The sequence below is a fragment of the Pogona vitticeps genome, chromosome 1 (genome assembly GCF_051106095.1).
Source record: "Pogona vitticeps strain Pit_001003342236 chromosome 1, PviZW2.1, whole genome shotgun sequence".
NCBI classification, from domain to species: Eukaryota; Metazoa; Chordata; class Lepidosauria; order Squamata; family Agamidae; genus Pogona; species Pogona vitticeps.
Genome location: NC_135783.1, coordinates 166,472,105 through 166,487,139, shown reverse-complemented (window position 1 = coordinate 166,487,139; position 15,035 = coordinate 166,472,105). Strand labels below are relative to the sequence as shown.

At 44.6% G+C, this 15,035-nt stretch overlaps 1 protein-coding gene across 3 annotated transcripts in view; it reads right to left on the bottom strand.

The window, feature by feature from the left end:
- Positions 1 to 10,765, bottom strand: part of KPNA3 (karyopherin subunit alpha 3) — a 110,316-nt gene extending 99,551 nt beyond the window's left edge. Inside the window, exon 1 of one of the 3 annotated variants that reach the window (XM_020796734.3) lies at positions 10,555 to 10,765. In XM_020796734.3, the coding sequence (XP_020652393.2) occupies positions 10,555 to 10,647 (93 nt within the window). In that variant the 5' untranslated portion in view covers positions 10,648 to 10,765. Of the gene's footprint in view, positions 1 to 10,189; positions 10,319 to 10,554 lie in introns of those variants that run through there. The other 2 variants (XM_078378313.1, XM_020796735.3) reach the window with 2 other exon arrangements.
- Between the last annotated feature and the right edge of the window lie 4,270 nt (positions 10,766 to 15,035).

Sequence of the window (15,035 nt, the reverse complement as noted above, 5' to 3'; positions counted from 1 at the left end):
CCCCCGTGACTCATGTAAGTCCCAATCCTGAATAAGGAAAACCCTCCTGATGAACAGGGGAGAAGACTGACCTAGCACGAGCCTGACCAAGCACAGGCTCAACAGTCATAGAACGGAGAAGGCCGAATGGATTAACAGCAGGTTCGGTCAAAGCTGCAAACATTGTGCTACCGAGTTCGAGGGAGCACTACACCTGTGAAGCCTATGTGGAGGCATAAAGCACTCCATAGCCCATGGGTCAGAACGATGCCAGGTAGAGCGGGATGGTGATGGTGGCCAAGAGCTCATAGCTCCTATCCCAAACAAAAGGGACTGGTCCTACGCAACCTTGTCAGTGTGTCAGGACCTACCTGAGGAAAATTCTCCAGACTTACCTGACAGCGGCAGGGTTTTCGGGTGGACCCTTGTGAGTCCTTTCCTTATGAGCCTGTGCGGGCACTGGCAGCTGAGACAGGGCCGCAGGCTACTTTGTGAGCCAGCCCATTGATAAAGAGGGCTGTTTTGTGCCAAATTAACAGCCACCTGCAGGTGCTACCCCAGGCAGGAATATCACCGACTAGCAGGGCTAGTGGTGGGAGTTGCAGCCCCCCCTTCCAGAGGCAAACTAGGGCTGTCAAATGCTGCCAGAAAGCTTTTGCCTCGGCACTTGGTTTTGGAAATAGCAGCCACGTGAACAAGGCCTCTGATAAATCAGGCCCAATATACCAAACACCCAAGGGCGTTACCCCAGACAGGCAAAGCACTGACATGCAGGGCTAGCAGCAGGAGCTGAAGGGGCCCATTGCATCCCCAAAGGGAAACCCAGGCCTTACCTTATGTCGCAGGCACATCTGCAGCCTCGGCGTGCAGTTCCCTCCAGAAGTCGCAGCTACATGAGCAGGCGCATGAAGGAGGGTTGGTGTGCAGTACTCACACACAGAGGCGCTTCCCATGTCAGGAGGAATCACTGACAGTCAGGGAAGGTGACTGGGGCAACAGGAGGCCCTTCTTCTCCAAGGGACAGGGCGACAGAGCCCTAACTCCTGCGGGGTCAAATCAGTTGTATGAACAAGCCCCTTGAAACAATCATCCATCGATGATTCACCAGTCTCTCTCATGGTTGCTCATAGAGAGGGTGTGGTGAGACATGCCTCCTTTTCACTCTCTTCTCATCAGATAGAGAGACTTAAGCTCCAACTCAGGAACGTCAAATGCCCGCCCTCATGTAGGGCTAAAAGGGCCACGGCCGGACTGGACGGTAGCGCAGTCACTAAATGGCCAATTGGAGCAGAGAGGCTATCAGGCGATCCGAAGTCTGTGCAGGTAGAGCTGGCACGTCGTCTTCTCAGAGGCAAATTCGCTAGCCTCCGTTGAGGGTTCCTCTGTTGATGTAGACTTAGATTTTAAGGACTCCTTGGTATTGTCGGGTCCCCTACTGCAGCCTGCACCTATCTGGGTAAGATGTAGCTTACTCAGGCAGAAAATCATTAATGTGCCTGAGAGTTAAAATGAGTAGGCCGAAAAAGGCGGGAAAGGAGAAAGAAGCAAACAGTTGAAGTGTGGGGGGGGGGGAGGGGGGTAAGCCAAGTAGCTGGCAAGCAAAAAAGAAAACAACTCACGGGGGATCATAGATTAGATAATTGAGAAGGGAAAGAATCCAATTTAGAGGGAATTGATCAATAAGCTAAGGGGAAAAACCCCCTGTGGAAATATCTCTATGCTCTGTAGAACTTTACAGCACGGCGGAAAAAAGGAACTGAGGGGAATCTTGGGTGGGAGGAGCTTGTGCCTCATGGGGGATCATACCATAAAATTGTTACTTTTAGCTCTGGAATGCTCCAAGAATGTCAGCGCAGGTGCAGACTAAACCCATATGTGTGTATTCACAGAGGCCACGAAGAACTGCTGTAGTATCTTAGAGAATAAAGTGAGGCACTGGAAGGGTTTTAGCAGACGGCTGCAGACTCTGGAGAAGAGTCCACTGAGCTGCTTTTTGCCTTACCTGCATTGTCTCTTAAAACACATGCATTAGTCCTGGTGTTCTTACTCTTTCATCAACCTATATGGCAGCTGGACTGCTATATAGGAGTTAGCTATGGCATGGATATTCAACAATCATCCCTCTCTACTACCAACTACAGTAGTGCCCCGCTTGATGGCGATAATCCGTTCCAGGAAAATTGCTGTTAAGTGAAATCATTGTCAAGCGGAAAAAAAACCATTGGAATTCATTAAAACACGGTTATTGCGTTCCAGTGGGGAAAATACCTGATCGTCCAATGAAGATCCTCCATAGGGCGACCATTTTACGATCCCTGTGTTGCGAAAATATGTCCGGAAAACAGTGAGGAGCCATTTTGCGAACCGTTGATCAGCTGTTTTTAATCATCGTCCAGCGAAAAATGGTTCCCGAAGCAGGGACCGAAACGATGTAAAGCAAAAAAACCCCATACAAACATCCCTTCCACACTGAAGACAAATACAATCTGTCCCCTGTCCAGCTCCCTGATTTTGCTGGTTTCAGGACTGCCTCTTGGTCTCGGCCTGCTGGACAAGGGTCTCTTCAAATTGGGAGTGGTCATGCTGTACCGCCTGCCTCCAGGTTGAACGCTCAGTTGTCAGAATTTCCCTTCTGTTGAGGTCTATTCCTAAGGCCTTCAGATCCCACTTGCTAATGTCCTTGTATAGCAGCTGGGGCCTACAATTTTGCATTCTAGTCCAATGTTGATACAATATTTTATCCAACCTTTTAAAATGTTTTTTTAAAATTTAATGTGAGTGAAAATGAGGGAGCCTATTCCAACCCTTCTTCCAACTTCAGCGATCTGAGTTGTCCTGCCTACTTGGCCTTGTGTCACTGTTCGTTAATGCCAGGCCAGTCATGGGGCAGGCACTTACCTCAAGCCTAAATTAATTTCGAGCACATATAGAGGACCATCTAGCCAGTAAGCAAGAGATTGCGACTGATCTCTTGAGACCATTCCTATTGAGAATCTGGCTGCCAAGAACTGGACTCAGAACTATGAGGCATGGTGAGGAGGGACTGGAAGGTCGCTCTTGGACTACTCTGTTTGGAACTTTGTCCTGCCAAGTGATACCAAAAATGTGTCAGAGACAACGCATATGGAAGGTGTTCAGCTTACTCTCCTGCAAAGGGTCCAGGACTCACTGCAGTACAGGAGTGTGCTCAGGACACAGGCTCTATAGACCTGGATCTTGGAATATGCCATCAGCTTCTTATTAAGCCATACTCTCTTTGTGAGTCTAGAGAACAGGATAGCTGCTTTGCCAATGCGTTTATCCAGCTCGACATCTAGGGAGAGAGTGTCACAGATCGTTGAGCCAAGGTACACAAAGTCATGAACAACCTCCAATTCTTGTGTGGAGATGGTAATAGAAGGAGGTGAGTCCACGCCCTGGCCCATGACTTGTGTTTTCTTCAGGCTGATTGTTAGTCCAAAGTCTTGGCAGGCCTTGCTGAAATGATTCATGAGTTGTTGGAGGTCTTCAGCAGAGTGGGCAACAATGGGTGCATCATCAGTGAACAGGAAGTCCTGCATGCATTTCAGTTAGACTTTGGCCCTCGGTCTCAATCTAGAGAGCTTAAAGAGCTTTCCATCTGATCTAGTCCAGAGATAGACACCTTCTGTTGCAGTTCCAAAGGCGCGTTTTAGCATAACAGCAAAAAAGATCCAAAAAAACAGTTGGTGTGAGGACACAGCCCTGTTTCACTCCCCTTTGGATGTCAATAGAATGGTAATAGAAGGAGGTGAGTCCACGCCCTGGCCCATGACTTGTGTTTTCTTCAGGCTGATTGTTAATCCAAAGTCTTTGCACCCCTTACTAAAATAATTCATAAATTGATGGAGCTCTTCAGCAGAATGGGCAACAACAGCTCTGTCATGGGCGAACAGGAAGTCCCGCATGCATTTCAGCTAAACTTTGGTCTTTGCTCTCAATCTAGAGATTAAAGAACTTTCCATCTGATCCACTTTGGAGATAGACACCTTCTGTTGCAGTTCCAAAGGCAGGCTTCAGCATCACAGCAAAAAAGATCCCCAACAGGGTTGGTGCGAGGAGACAGCCCTGTTTCACTCTGCGTCGGATGTCAAAGGGATCTTATGTTGAGCCATCAAAAACTACAGTGCCCTTCATTTCCTCATGAAAGGACCTGATGATGTTATGGAGTCGAGGTGGACATCCAAGCTTGGGAAGTATTTTAAAAAGGCCATCCCTGCTAACCAAATCAAAGGCCTTTGTAAGATCTATGAAGGCTACAAAGAGTGATTGTTGTTGTTCCCTACATTTCTCCTGCAATATTTACAATTTTGGAAAACTAATTCAAGTAATCCAAGTTATCTAAGCTAAGTAAAATGCACTTTTCACGGTAAAAATGGTATAAAATAAACAAACTTGAGGAAAAGACCTTAATCTCATTGTTGTTCTGTAAATCCATGTACAAAAATTGAACATATTTCCTTAAATGCTAGGTTTGAAGATTGTTTAAAAGTGAAAAACATATGAACCAGGGGAAGCAGTAAAAATAAAAGCAAAACCGTCTAAGCAGCTTACAAACCTTTAGATCTTTGTGCACATAGCTTGAGGTTCTTGAGGAGAAAAATGGCAGCAGGCCATAAAAGAGACCCAGTACAGGAATATTTTAATGAAGTTCCTCTACCTATGGGAAAAGCAGGTATGCTGCAAAATGCAAGCAACGCACCAAAAAAATGCAAGGCCTGGTGGCCCAAATGAAAGAACGAGAAGTGCTCGGATGAAAGGAACATGTTTGAAGAGGCAGGACTGTCTGGTTGGTAAATTATTTTTATTTTACGATTTCTTTTAAAGACTGCCATGAGGTACTGTCATGCTGGAACAATAATATATATTCGTTATTGTTACTGCATGATACTGCATTTTTATACAGTTGCTAAAAAGAAATAATGAGTTGAAATAAGCAAATATTCCTTTTAAGGCTGCACTGAGTGAAAACAATAAGAAATACATAATAAGCATCTGTAGTCTGAATAATAAAATAACAGCATAGATGGTTTTTGTTTTCAGAAATCTACCATCAACATAAAAGATTCTGGAAACTACCCTCCTTCTACATCACCATCCTCTTGTTCTACTCTGCTCTCTGTCCAGGGTACTGCATCAGTCACAACATTCACACATATCCACAATATATCACCTAAAAGAATGAAATAATCTGGAACCACCATAGTAAATTTGTGATACAAACCAGCAGATTAGGAAAAAAGTTAATTGATGAAAAAATTGCTCAGTTTGTTTATGCAACAAACTCTTCTTTCTGTCTGCTTTATTAATAGGATTCAGTCATTGAGACCAGAATACAGTCCACCAAGTAGAGCAGATGTTGCAAGGAAACTGCTGGATAAAGTATATGATAGAGAAACTGAGCAATGTGCAACAAGTATAGTATGTACAATTGTTAACCTAAATCTTCATGGGTGGGGTAATGCTCACAATGATCCTATTGTATGTGCTTGTACAACAATAAAAGAAGGGAATGTATTCCTTACAGAAACCATTGATACTTCAGGAAACACTCTTTTCTTTTTAATCACCTCATCTTGGCAAGGATTTATATAATTGTTAAAATTTGATGTTTTTAAATGTTTTGTGATGCTGTTTCTGTGACGTTTTATTATGTATGTAGGCCGCCCCGAGTAGACTTTGTCTAGGGGGGGCGGGGTAAAAATCTAATAAAAGTAAAAGTAAAGTAAATAAAGCAGAATAACTTGGAGAAGTAGCAGCAAAAGTTATAACAACATGTGAGGGGGGAAAATCAAATGTCTAGTACGCAGTTTGATCACAGACAATGATGCAAATGTGTCCGAAGTGAGAAGAAATTTAAAATAACATGAAGAGACTACGAAGGTATTCCTGCATTGTATTCCTGCATTGAACAGGAATACAATGAACAGGGGGTTAGACTTCATGGCTTTTCGATGATTCTTCCAACTTTTCTATGGTTCTAAGCTAATAACATATGGTTGCAATGCTCATTTGAAGCAGCTCCTAGTTCCAGAAATAAAGAGTAACGTTGTTGAAATTGCTAAATACTTCCGTAACTATCATTTTGCAGCAAGAGATCTAAAAGAATGGGTGGAACCTAGCTAACGCTTCCACAAGATGTTAGATGGAACTCTGTAGCGCAGAGGTCCCCAACCCCTGGTCCGCCGAGACAGACCTCCTGCCCCCCCCGCACGCACTCACCACCGCATAGCCCGTTTGCGGCTGCGCGCATGCTCCAGCACGCCCATGCGAGTGCCGCACTGCCGTTTGTGCATGTGCACAAGCATGTCCAGACAAGCACTGCGCCGTGTGGACATGTGCAAAAGTGCACAAACACCCAGACAAGTGCCACACCACTGTTTGCGCATGAGCACGCCCACACTTGTGCAACAGACAGTGCTTGTTTGCGCATGTGCGCGAGCACGGGGATCCCCCGCCTTCCCCAGCCCGAAAAAGGTTAGGGACTGCTGCTGTAGCGGACTGTTTTGAACCATATATCAAGAACTGGCCTATTCTGATGACAGTTTGTGAGCAAAATCGAGAAAAAAATAGATGGGCACTGTCACAGCCAAAATCTTCAACATTTGGTTTAAGATAAATGTTGAACATTTGCTGAACATTACAAAACCCATTTTGAAGCTTTAAACAAAATACAGAAAAACAGATCTTTCATTGCTGATGCTGTTGAAATCTGGAAGAAACTTACAAACAGAAGTACATACTGATAGAATTAAATTAAAAGCTTTAAAAATGTATGAGACAAGCAGTGTCTCCAGCTCATTTTCTCATGAACTCTGTCAATATCCAGTACCAAGCTCAAACCTTCAGTGCTGAAGAAGAGGAGTTAGCTATGACATGGGTATCCAGCAATCATCCATCTCTACTGCCAACTACAATAAACCTAAGGGGGAATCATTCAGGAAATATATGTTTGCTGATGATGTTTTAAAGAAAGTCACACCAGCGAACAGGTGGAAGTCACTAAAGCACTTGGATTCAGAAACTGTTGAAGTTAATAGTGAAATGATTTCACATTTAACAGCAGTGGCCTGTTCTGCTGGCATTGAAAGAATATTCCCTTCCTTTGGACTTGCTAATTCTAAACTAAGAAATGTTGGGATCCAATAAAACAGGAAAACTTGTTCTTCTTTTCCAGATTATGAACATACATGAGAATGAAGGTGAACACGAGTGAGATGGAAAAGACAGGAGGGAGTAAAGAAAAGTATAAGATAAAGTTAAAGGGTAATAAGTAATGAAATGTAAGGTTAAGTAATAATATTTTAGTACCCATTAAATAATAATATCAGTAGTCAATTTTACACACATTAAATAAAAAGTAGGTTTGAAAGGAGGAAATAGAATAGAGTTAGCAGCAACGAAAGAGTCAAATATGAATATGTTTGTATATGGATGTATGAGTATATATAGGTATATGTATGTGTGCATGTAAGTGCATATATACATACAAAAAATGACAATAATAATAATAAAAAAGTAGAGGGTGGGAAGGGGTGAAGGGTGGCGCTCTGTTGAATGCCTATGCGTCTCCTCTCTCCCACTCCAGCAGCTATGAAGTACTGAAATGGGGAAATTCCCAGAAGGAATGAAGGGGAAAGAATATGTGTAGTGCTGGGAATAGATAAGGGGGTTAGATGGACGGGGATATAGATTTAGATATTGTTTATGTTTAAGTAATAAGTGCAATATGCTTAATGCTAAGTTTTTGCAGATACATAGAGGAACCTGAAAGGGAAAATGTTATTAATAATATTTTGAGATGGTTAAGAAGAGTATAAGATTTGCAACATGAAACGTGAACAGCTTAAGTAATATAATTAAAAGGAAAAAGAGTTGAACATAAGATTAATAGAGAGAAGGTAGATGTTTTATTTTTGCAAGAGATTCATCAAAAGAAGGACTAAAATGAGTTATGATATATCTGTTTTACTGATCTGACAGGTTATTATTCTAAATATGAAATCTTCATCTTGTAAATATTACACTCTTGAGATTAGACTAGTGCAATGCACTCTACGTGGGGCTACCTTTGAGATTGATGCGGAAGCTTCAAATGGTGCAGAATGCGGTGGCCAGACTTCTCAGTGGGATGAGAAAACATCAGCATATTTCCCCCACTCTGGCTGTCTTGCATTGGCTGCCCGTTCGTTTCCGCATTGATTTCAAAGTGTTAATGATGACATATAAAGCCCTAAACGGTTTAGGAACCTCAAAATCTAGCGGAACATCTCTTCCCACCAGAACTACCCGAATCACTTGTTCTAGCCAGGAATGGCGGCTAAGGGCCTTAATGCCAAGGGAGGCCCAGAGAGAAAGAACAAGAAACCAGACCTTCTTGGCAGTGGCCCCTCACCTTTGGAATAGTCTGCCCTCAGAGATCTTTCTAGTTCCCTCATGGGTGTTTTTAAGAGCCAACTTAAGACCTGGCTCTTTAGGCAGGCTTTCCCTCCTGTCATCACTTGATTATTTTTATTTTTTCCCATCTTGAACTATATTACTATTGTTGCTTTTTATTTTCTAATACTGTTTTTATTCCATTTTTATCGTTAGCCGCCCAGAGTAGACATCTGTCTAGATGGGCGGTGTATAAAAATAATAAATAATAAAACAATATTAAAGATTATAACTACCAGCGAGAATGTATCTTTACATCTAAAAATCACAATTTAAATCAAGTCTTATTGAGGAGTGCTTCAAATTATGATTTAAACTGACTTGATTTAAATCAAATCCACCTGGGACTATGTGTAAAACATTCTGAACATTGCACAGTGAAATTACTGTCATGACACCATTAGCAACCACACAACACATATTAGAAACATTATTATTAGTATGGATTCACACTGGCAGTATGTGGGCTCTTCAGGATCACCTTAAGGAAAGACAGTATCCCCATCACTTGGCACAGAGGACAGATTTTTGAGGAAGTGAAAGATTCCATTTGGGTGACATCACATTTAGGTTGCTCACTGGAAACAAGTTACTACTGCAGGTTCTCCCTGACTTATTGTAAGTTAGAAAGAACTTAAAATGTGGCCTTGCAATTGTTCCTCCATGACAGTGAGCAGCAACTGGAGACCACAGAGGTAAACCGAACCTGTTAAATACCACCTTACAGTTTACAGCTCACACATTAAGTGTGTATAAGTACTGACATCTGTGACAACAAACTTTACTGGAAGCCCTCCCTGTGTACTGGGAGAGTTGGTCCCAACCTTATCTTCCCACTAGGCCCACCTCTAAACTAGCTGCTAACCAGCATAATTAAACCAACAGTGCAAATATACTTCGGTCTGCTCAGACAGATGCTTCACTGCATTCTGTTGGGGCTTACTGTCTGACATATGTGTCTATGCTTGCAGTCTTGTTAACCCTTAAAAATTCCAGTCAATATTAAAGGTTTCAGCTACACTGGACATACCACTGTTCATAGATTTGATCACAAGTCTTTCAGTGCTTCTCATTTGACAATAAACCTTTCCTTCAATCTACACGTATCACTGTTTGGTTTCAATACTGTATACCAGAAGTGATAAGAGATATGTAGGACAATCCTACATGTTCCTCACTCTTGCACTTAGAATTAATACTGGAATACTAGCAGGAGCCTATTCTCCCTATAGCTACTTGCCCTTTTATTTATAAAGTAATGACTATGCTTTCAAAATGCAGTTCTCTGACTCACTTTGTTACTTAAGCTACACATTTTAAAAATAAAAAAATGACTACTTGATTGGAAAATAGTATGCCAGGCAAAATGAACACAGAAGAGGATGTGCACATTCATTCCGAACTTTACCAGTGAAGAACAATAGGAGGAAAGGGTCAAGCATAATGGGAATTGCGTGGAGAGGTAAACTGCCTGTCACAATCCAAGGATCCTAAAACACTGGATGAAAGCACAAAGGCACATGGAAATCTTGAACACTGGAAAGGCTAGCAGAAAAAAACTACTTGCACCATTCTGAACCCCCCACCACCCCCACCACCACCACCACTATCCTGGAACAATAATAAAGGGGAAAGTGGAAAACTGCCATCAGTCAAGCCCCAAATTTCAGAGCCTCCATGAAGAATAAGGAGATTCTGCAACAGGACGTGGCGAACCAAACGAATACAGGAGGAACCGAATCTTCAAAATACCAACCCCTTATTTTCCCACGCTGGCACTAACATCCTGCCTGAGGGAGCTCCCTCCCTCAGCCTCGCGGCCTCCAAGCCCGGGAAAGGAGGAGCAACAAAAAGGGAGCGAAGCCGTTCCCCGAACGGGAAAGACGCTCAGGGCGTAGAGGGAGGGAGGGAGGTGGGTGTACGGGCAGGAGGAGGCAGACTAGGCCTGGCGGGCGGCGGAGGCGGGAAGGGTGCCTGCCTAGGTGGTCCGACCACCGGCCACGGAACCATCGCCACCCGCGCTCCGAGACGCAGCCCGGCGGCGGCGGAAGTAAAAACCGGGCACTCCCCCTGTGAGGCGAGAAGAGGGCCTCGCGGCGCCCATCCCAAGCCGGCACAGACCTCTACGTCGCGGCCTTTATTCTTGAAGCTCTTGAAGCGGTGGTTCTCCAGGCCACCGGCGGCAGCGGCAGCGGCGGCGGCGTTCTCAGCCATGGCGGCGGCGGCGGCGGCGGCAGCAACGGCGGCGGCGGCGGCTCAGGGCTGGAGCAGCAACAGCGTGCGCACGAAAGGGGAGGAGGAGGAGGAGGAGGAGGAGGAGAGGGACGTTCCGCAACGGGAAACCTCAGGGAACGGCTGGAGATTGCGCGTGCGCGGCCTTGTCAATAGCTAGGCGTGGGAGAGCGAGCGAGCGAGCGAGCGAGACTCTAGCAGGAACATAGAGAAGATAAAAATTAGAAGTCGCCTAGAGACAAGACTTCCTGGTTCCGCTTGAGGCCATTGTTTGGGATTCCCCGGACCGGCAGCTGGTCCAGCAGTGCTTAAAAAGCAGTGGAAAAAATCAAGGATTTTGGTGACATTGGTATAGCGAAGTCTTACTGGATAGGAAGAGGAAGTTTATTCGAGATGGGAATGTTAAGACTCGTCTTCTAGGGAGCTGAATGTTAGGGAAGTTGGGATTTGGTCTTTAAAACAGTTGTTGGGTCTGAGGCTGAGATGGGGCTTGAGGAGAGCATACAGAGGTTAGAGATAAACCTCGAGAGGATACCTCTTATTTTTTACATTTCTGTATGAAGTGGAAACTTAAATACAATCCGGAGTATAATGGATCGGGCTAAAACAAATATTTCTGCCAAAAGCATTGGGATGCATTGGTCACACATGAGAAGTGCATTTTAGATCTGGAAAAAAATATCAAAACCCCACTTGAATTTTGGAAATGACAACTTCCTGGTAGGCCAAAGCAAGAAATTCATTAACCACCTGTGCCTGCGAGAGAAATAAAATGAGCCACAAACTTTCAGCAGACTCCACATTTCCAATGTAAATGATATGTCATTAATCTTTTCTTGGAAGGGGAAGGCTGGGGAAGTATGGATGTGATGTTCCAGAGTTGTTGCAATCATATTGAGGGACACATAGATTGGCCTACAACAATTTTGCATTCTAGTCCAATGTTGATACAATATTTTATCCAACCTTTTAAAATGTTTTTTTAAAATTTAATGTGAGTGAAAATGAGGGAGCCTATTCCAACCCTTCTTCCAACTTCAGCAATCTGAGTTGTCCTGCCTACTTGGCCTTGTGTCACTGTTCGTTAATGCCAGGCCAGTCATGGGGCAGGCACTTACCTCAAGCCTAAATTAATTTAGAGCACATATAGAGGACCATCTAGCCAGTAAGCAAGAGATTGCGACTGATCTCTTGAGACCATTCCTATTGAGAATCTGGCTGCCAAGAACTGGACTCAGAACTATGAGGCATGGTGAGGAGGGACTGGAAGGTTCCAAGTGCTCCGGGAAGCTGATGCTATGGGCAGCTTACCAGAGCTGGCTGTTCTTCACTTCTTGGGTCTAGGGAGCTCCTGAAGCCAAGATATTATGAGGGGTTGACCTGTGATGTCTTCCATCCCAAAACCAATTAGATTAGGCATCCTTCAGTCTCAAGAGACTATGGTACCACACTCGGTATGGACTTGGAACAGCGTCTAGTGTGGCTGAGGAGGCTGATTCGAGAGTGACAATCCCTTCCACACTGAAGACAGATAAAATCTATCCCCCTATCCAGCTCCCTGATTTTGCTGCTTTTGTGACTGCCTCTTTGCCTCGGCCTGCTGGACAAGGGTCTCTTCAAAATTGGTGAGGCCATGATGCTCTGCCTGCCTCTAGGCTGAACGCTCAGATGTCAGGGTTTCCCATCTGTTGAGATCCATTCCTAAGGCCTTCAGATCCTGCTTGCAGATGTCCTTGAATCGCAGCTGTGGCCTCCCTCTGGGGCCATTTCCCCGCACTCATTCTCCATACAGGAGATCTTTTGGAATCCGACCATCAGCCATTCTCATGACATGCCGAAGCCAATGTAGATGTTGCTATTTCATTAATGTACACATGCTAAAATTTCCAGCTTGGACTACTCTGTTTGGAACTTTGTCCTGCCAGGTGATGCCAAAAATGCGTCGGAGACAACGCATATGGAAGGTGTTCAACTTTCTCTCCTGCCGTGCACAAATGGTCCAGGACTCACTGCGGTATAGGAGTGTGCTCAGGACACAGGCTCTATAGACCAGGATCTTGGTATATGCCGTCAGCTTCTTATTAAGCCATACTCTCTTTGTGAGTCTAGAGAACATGATAGCTGCTTTGCCAATGTGTTTATCCAGCTCGACATCTAGGGAGAGAGTGTCACAGATCGTTGAGCCAAGGTACACAAAGTCATGAACAACCTCCAATTCTTGTGTGGAGATGGTAATAGAAGGAGGTGAGTCCACGCCCTGGCCCATGACTTGTGTTTTCTTCAGGCTGATTGTTAGTCCAAAGTCTTGGCAGGCCTTGCTGAAATGATTCATGAGTTGTTGGAGGTCTTCAGCAGAGTGGGCAACAATGGGTGCATCATCAGTGAACAGGAAGTCCTGCATGCATTTCAGTTAGACTTTGGCCCTCGGTCTCAATCTAGAGAGCTTAAAGAGCTTTCCATCTGATCTAGTCCAGAGATAGACACCTTCTGTTGCAGTTCCAAAGGCGTGTTTTAGCATAACAGCAAAAAAGATCCAAAAAAAAAACAGCTGGTGCGAGGACACAGCCCTGTTTCACTCCCCTTTGGATGTCAAACAGATCTGATACTGAGCCATCAAAAACTACAGTGCCCTTCATTCCCTCACGAAAGGACTTGATGATGTTAAGGAGTCGAGGTGGACATCCAGTCTTGGGAAGTATTTTAAAAAGGCCATTCCTGCTAACCAAATCAAAGGCCTTTGTGAGATCTATGGGTCCAGGGACCCTTTAGAGCTATCATTCAAGAAAATTCACCAGCTTTATGTAGGGATAACCTCCAGTGGCATGTGAAGATCATGCTGCAGCCCACCTCCCCTGCTATTGCTGTCATCGTTGCACTTTTCTTACTTTGCACTCCATCTTCTATTTTCCTTCCTATAGCACAAGAAAATGTAGAGATTCCACTACTGTGATTGGCTCTGGCTGAAGGTAGATGCCCCCCTCAGAGAAATAATGGTGGATTTGTTGCACTGCTTCACATACCAGCAATGTGTGTATGGTAGGAATTGCTTCCCCCCAATGGAAGGGGTAGCTCTTTTGCTTCCTATCTCAGATAGTGGGAGAGCTTGGGTCATACCTGGTTCAACTTCACACCCTTCTGTAGTAAAGCTTTACTGGATCTTGAAGCAGCATGGGTGAATGCTGCTAATCCTGATCTAATGCTGCTTCTCAATCTTACAAAATTGGTAAGCTCTAGAACAGCGATGGCGAACCTATGGCAGGCGTGCCACAGCTGGCACACGGAGCCCTTTCTGCTGGCACGCGAGCCACAGGTCACCAGATCACTACTCCCCCTGCCCCCCCTGCAACCAAACCTGCGCTTTGGCAGACGGATCTGGAGCAACTGGTGCTGGCAGCGGAGGGGTTTCAGGCACCTCCGTACCGGGATTCCCCCTTCCGCCGCCAGTTCCAGGCCCACACTTTCGGTTTGGGGTCCTCTGGGTCTGCTGCCACCACTGTCACGGCAGCAGCACACCGCCTGCTGTTTTTTGCTTTTTTCCCCTCCAGTTTGGGCACACGAGCCCAAAAAGGTTCACAACCACTGCTCTAGAAGTACAATGATAATATAAACTCAGTTGGAAATAACTATGCAGAAATAAGATCTTAGTTTCTGGATGGCTTTTAATGGGTCTCCTTGCAACATCCTCCAGGCTTTTCTTACCATATGATAATCCTTTAAAAAACTCAGAACACCAGGATCAGGTTGTAGTATGCTAAAAACCTGTTATTTATTGACCATGGCACCATAGCAGTCAAGAGTTGTGTGCAATGGTGAGGACAAAGGGGAAAATCAAAATGATCTTGTGTAGACATATTAATTTTAAATTATTTGTCCAGAATCCAATTCATGGCTATAACTTGTCCCACATTTTAATGTGATGGCAGTTATTAGGAGGCAAATGCTTATGTGTTCGCAATGAACAGATAGGCAGGGTACAAATGGAATAAATAAAATAAATTATGTATCCTTAGTACCAATCAGCAAAGCAAAAAGCAAAGCGTGCTGCTTATATACCGCCCCATAGCACTTCATGCACTCTCTGGGCGGTTTACAAGTTAATTATGCAGGCTACACATTGCCCCCCCCTCCAGCAAGCTGGGTACTCATTTTACCGACCTCGGAAGGATAGAAGGCTGAGTCAACCTTGAGCCGGCTACCTGGGATTGAACCCCAGGTCATGAGCACAGTTTTGGCCGCAGTACAGCGGTTTAACCTGCACAGTGGCAGAGAAAAAGGCAATTCAAAGGGTGATTAAGACGGCCCAAAACATCATTGGCTGTTCACTCCTCTCCTTGGAAGAATTGTATAAGAACAGATGTAAGAGGAAGATA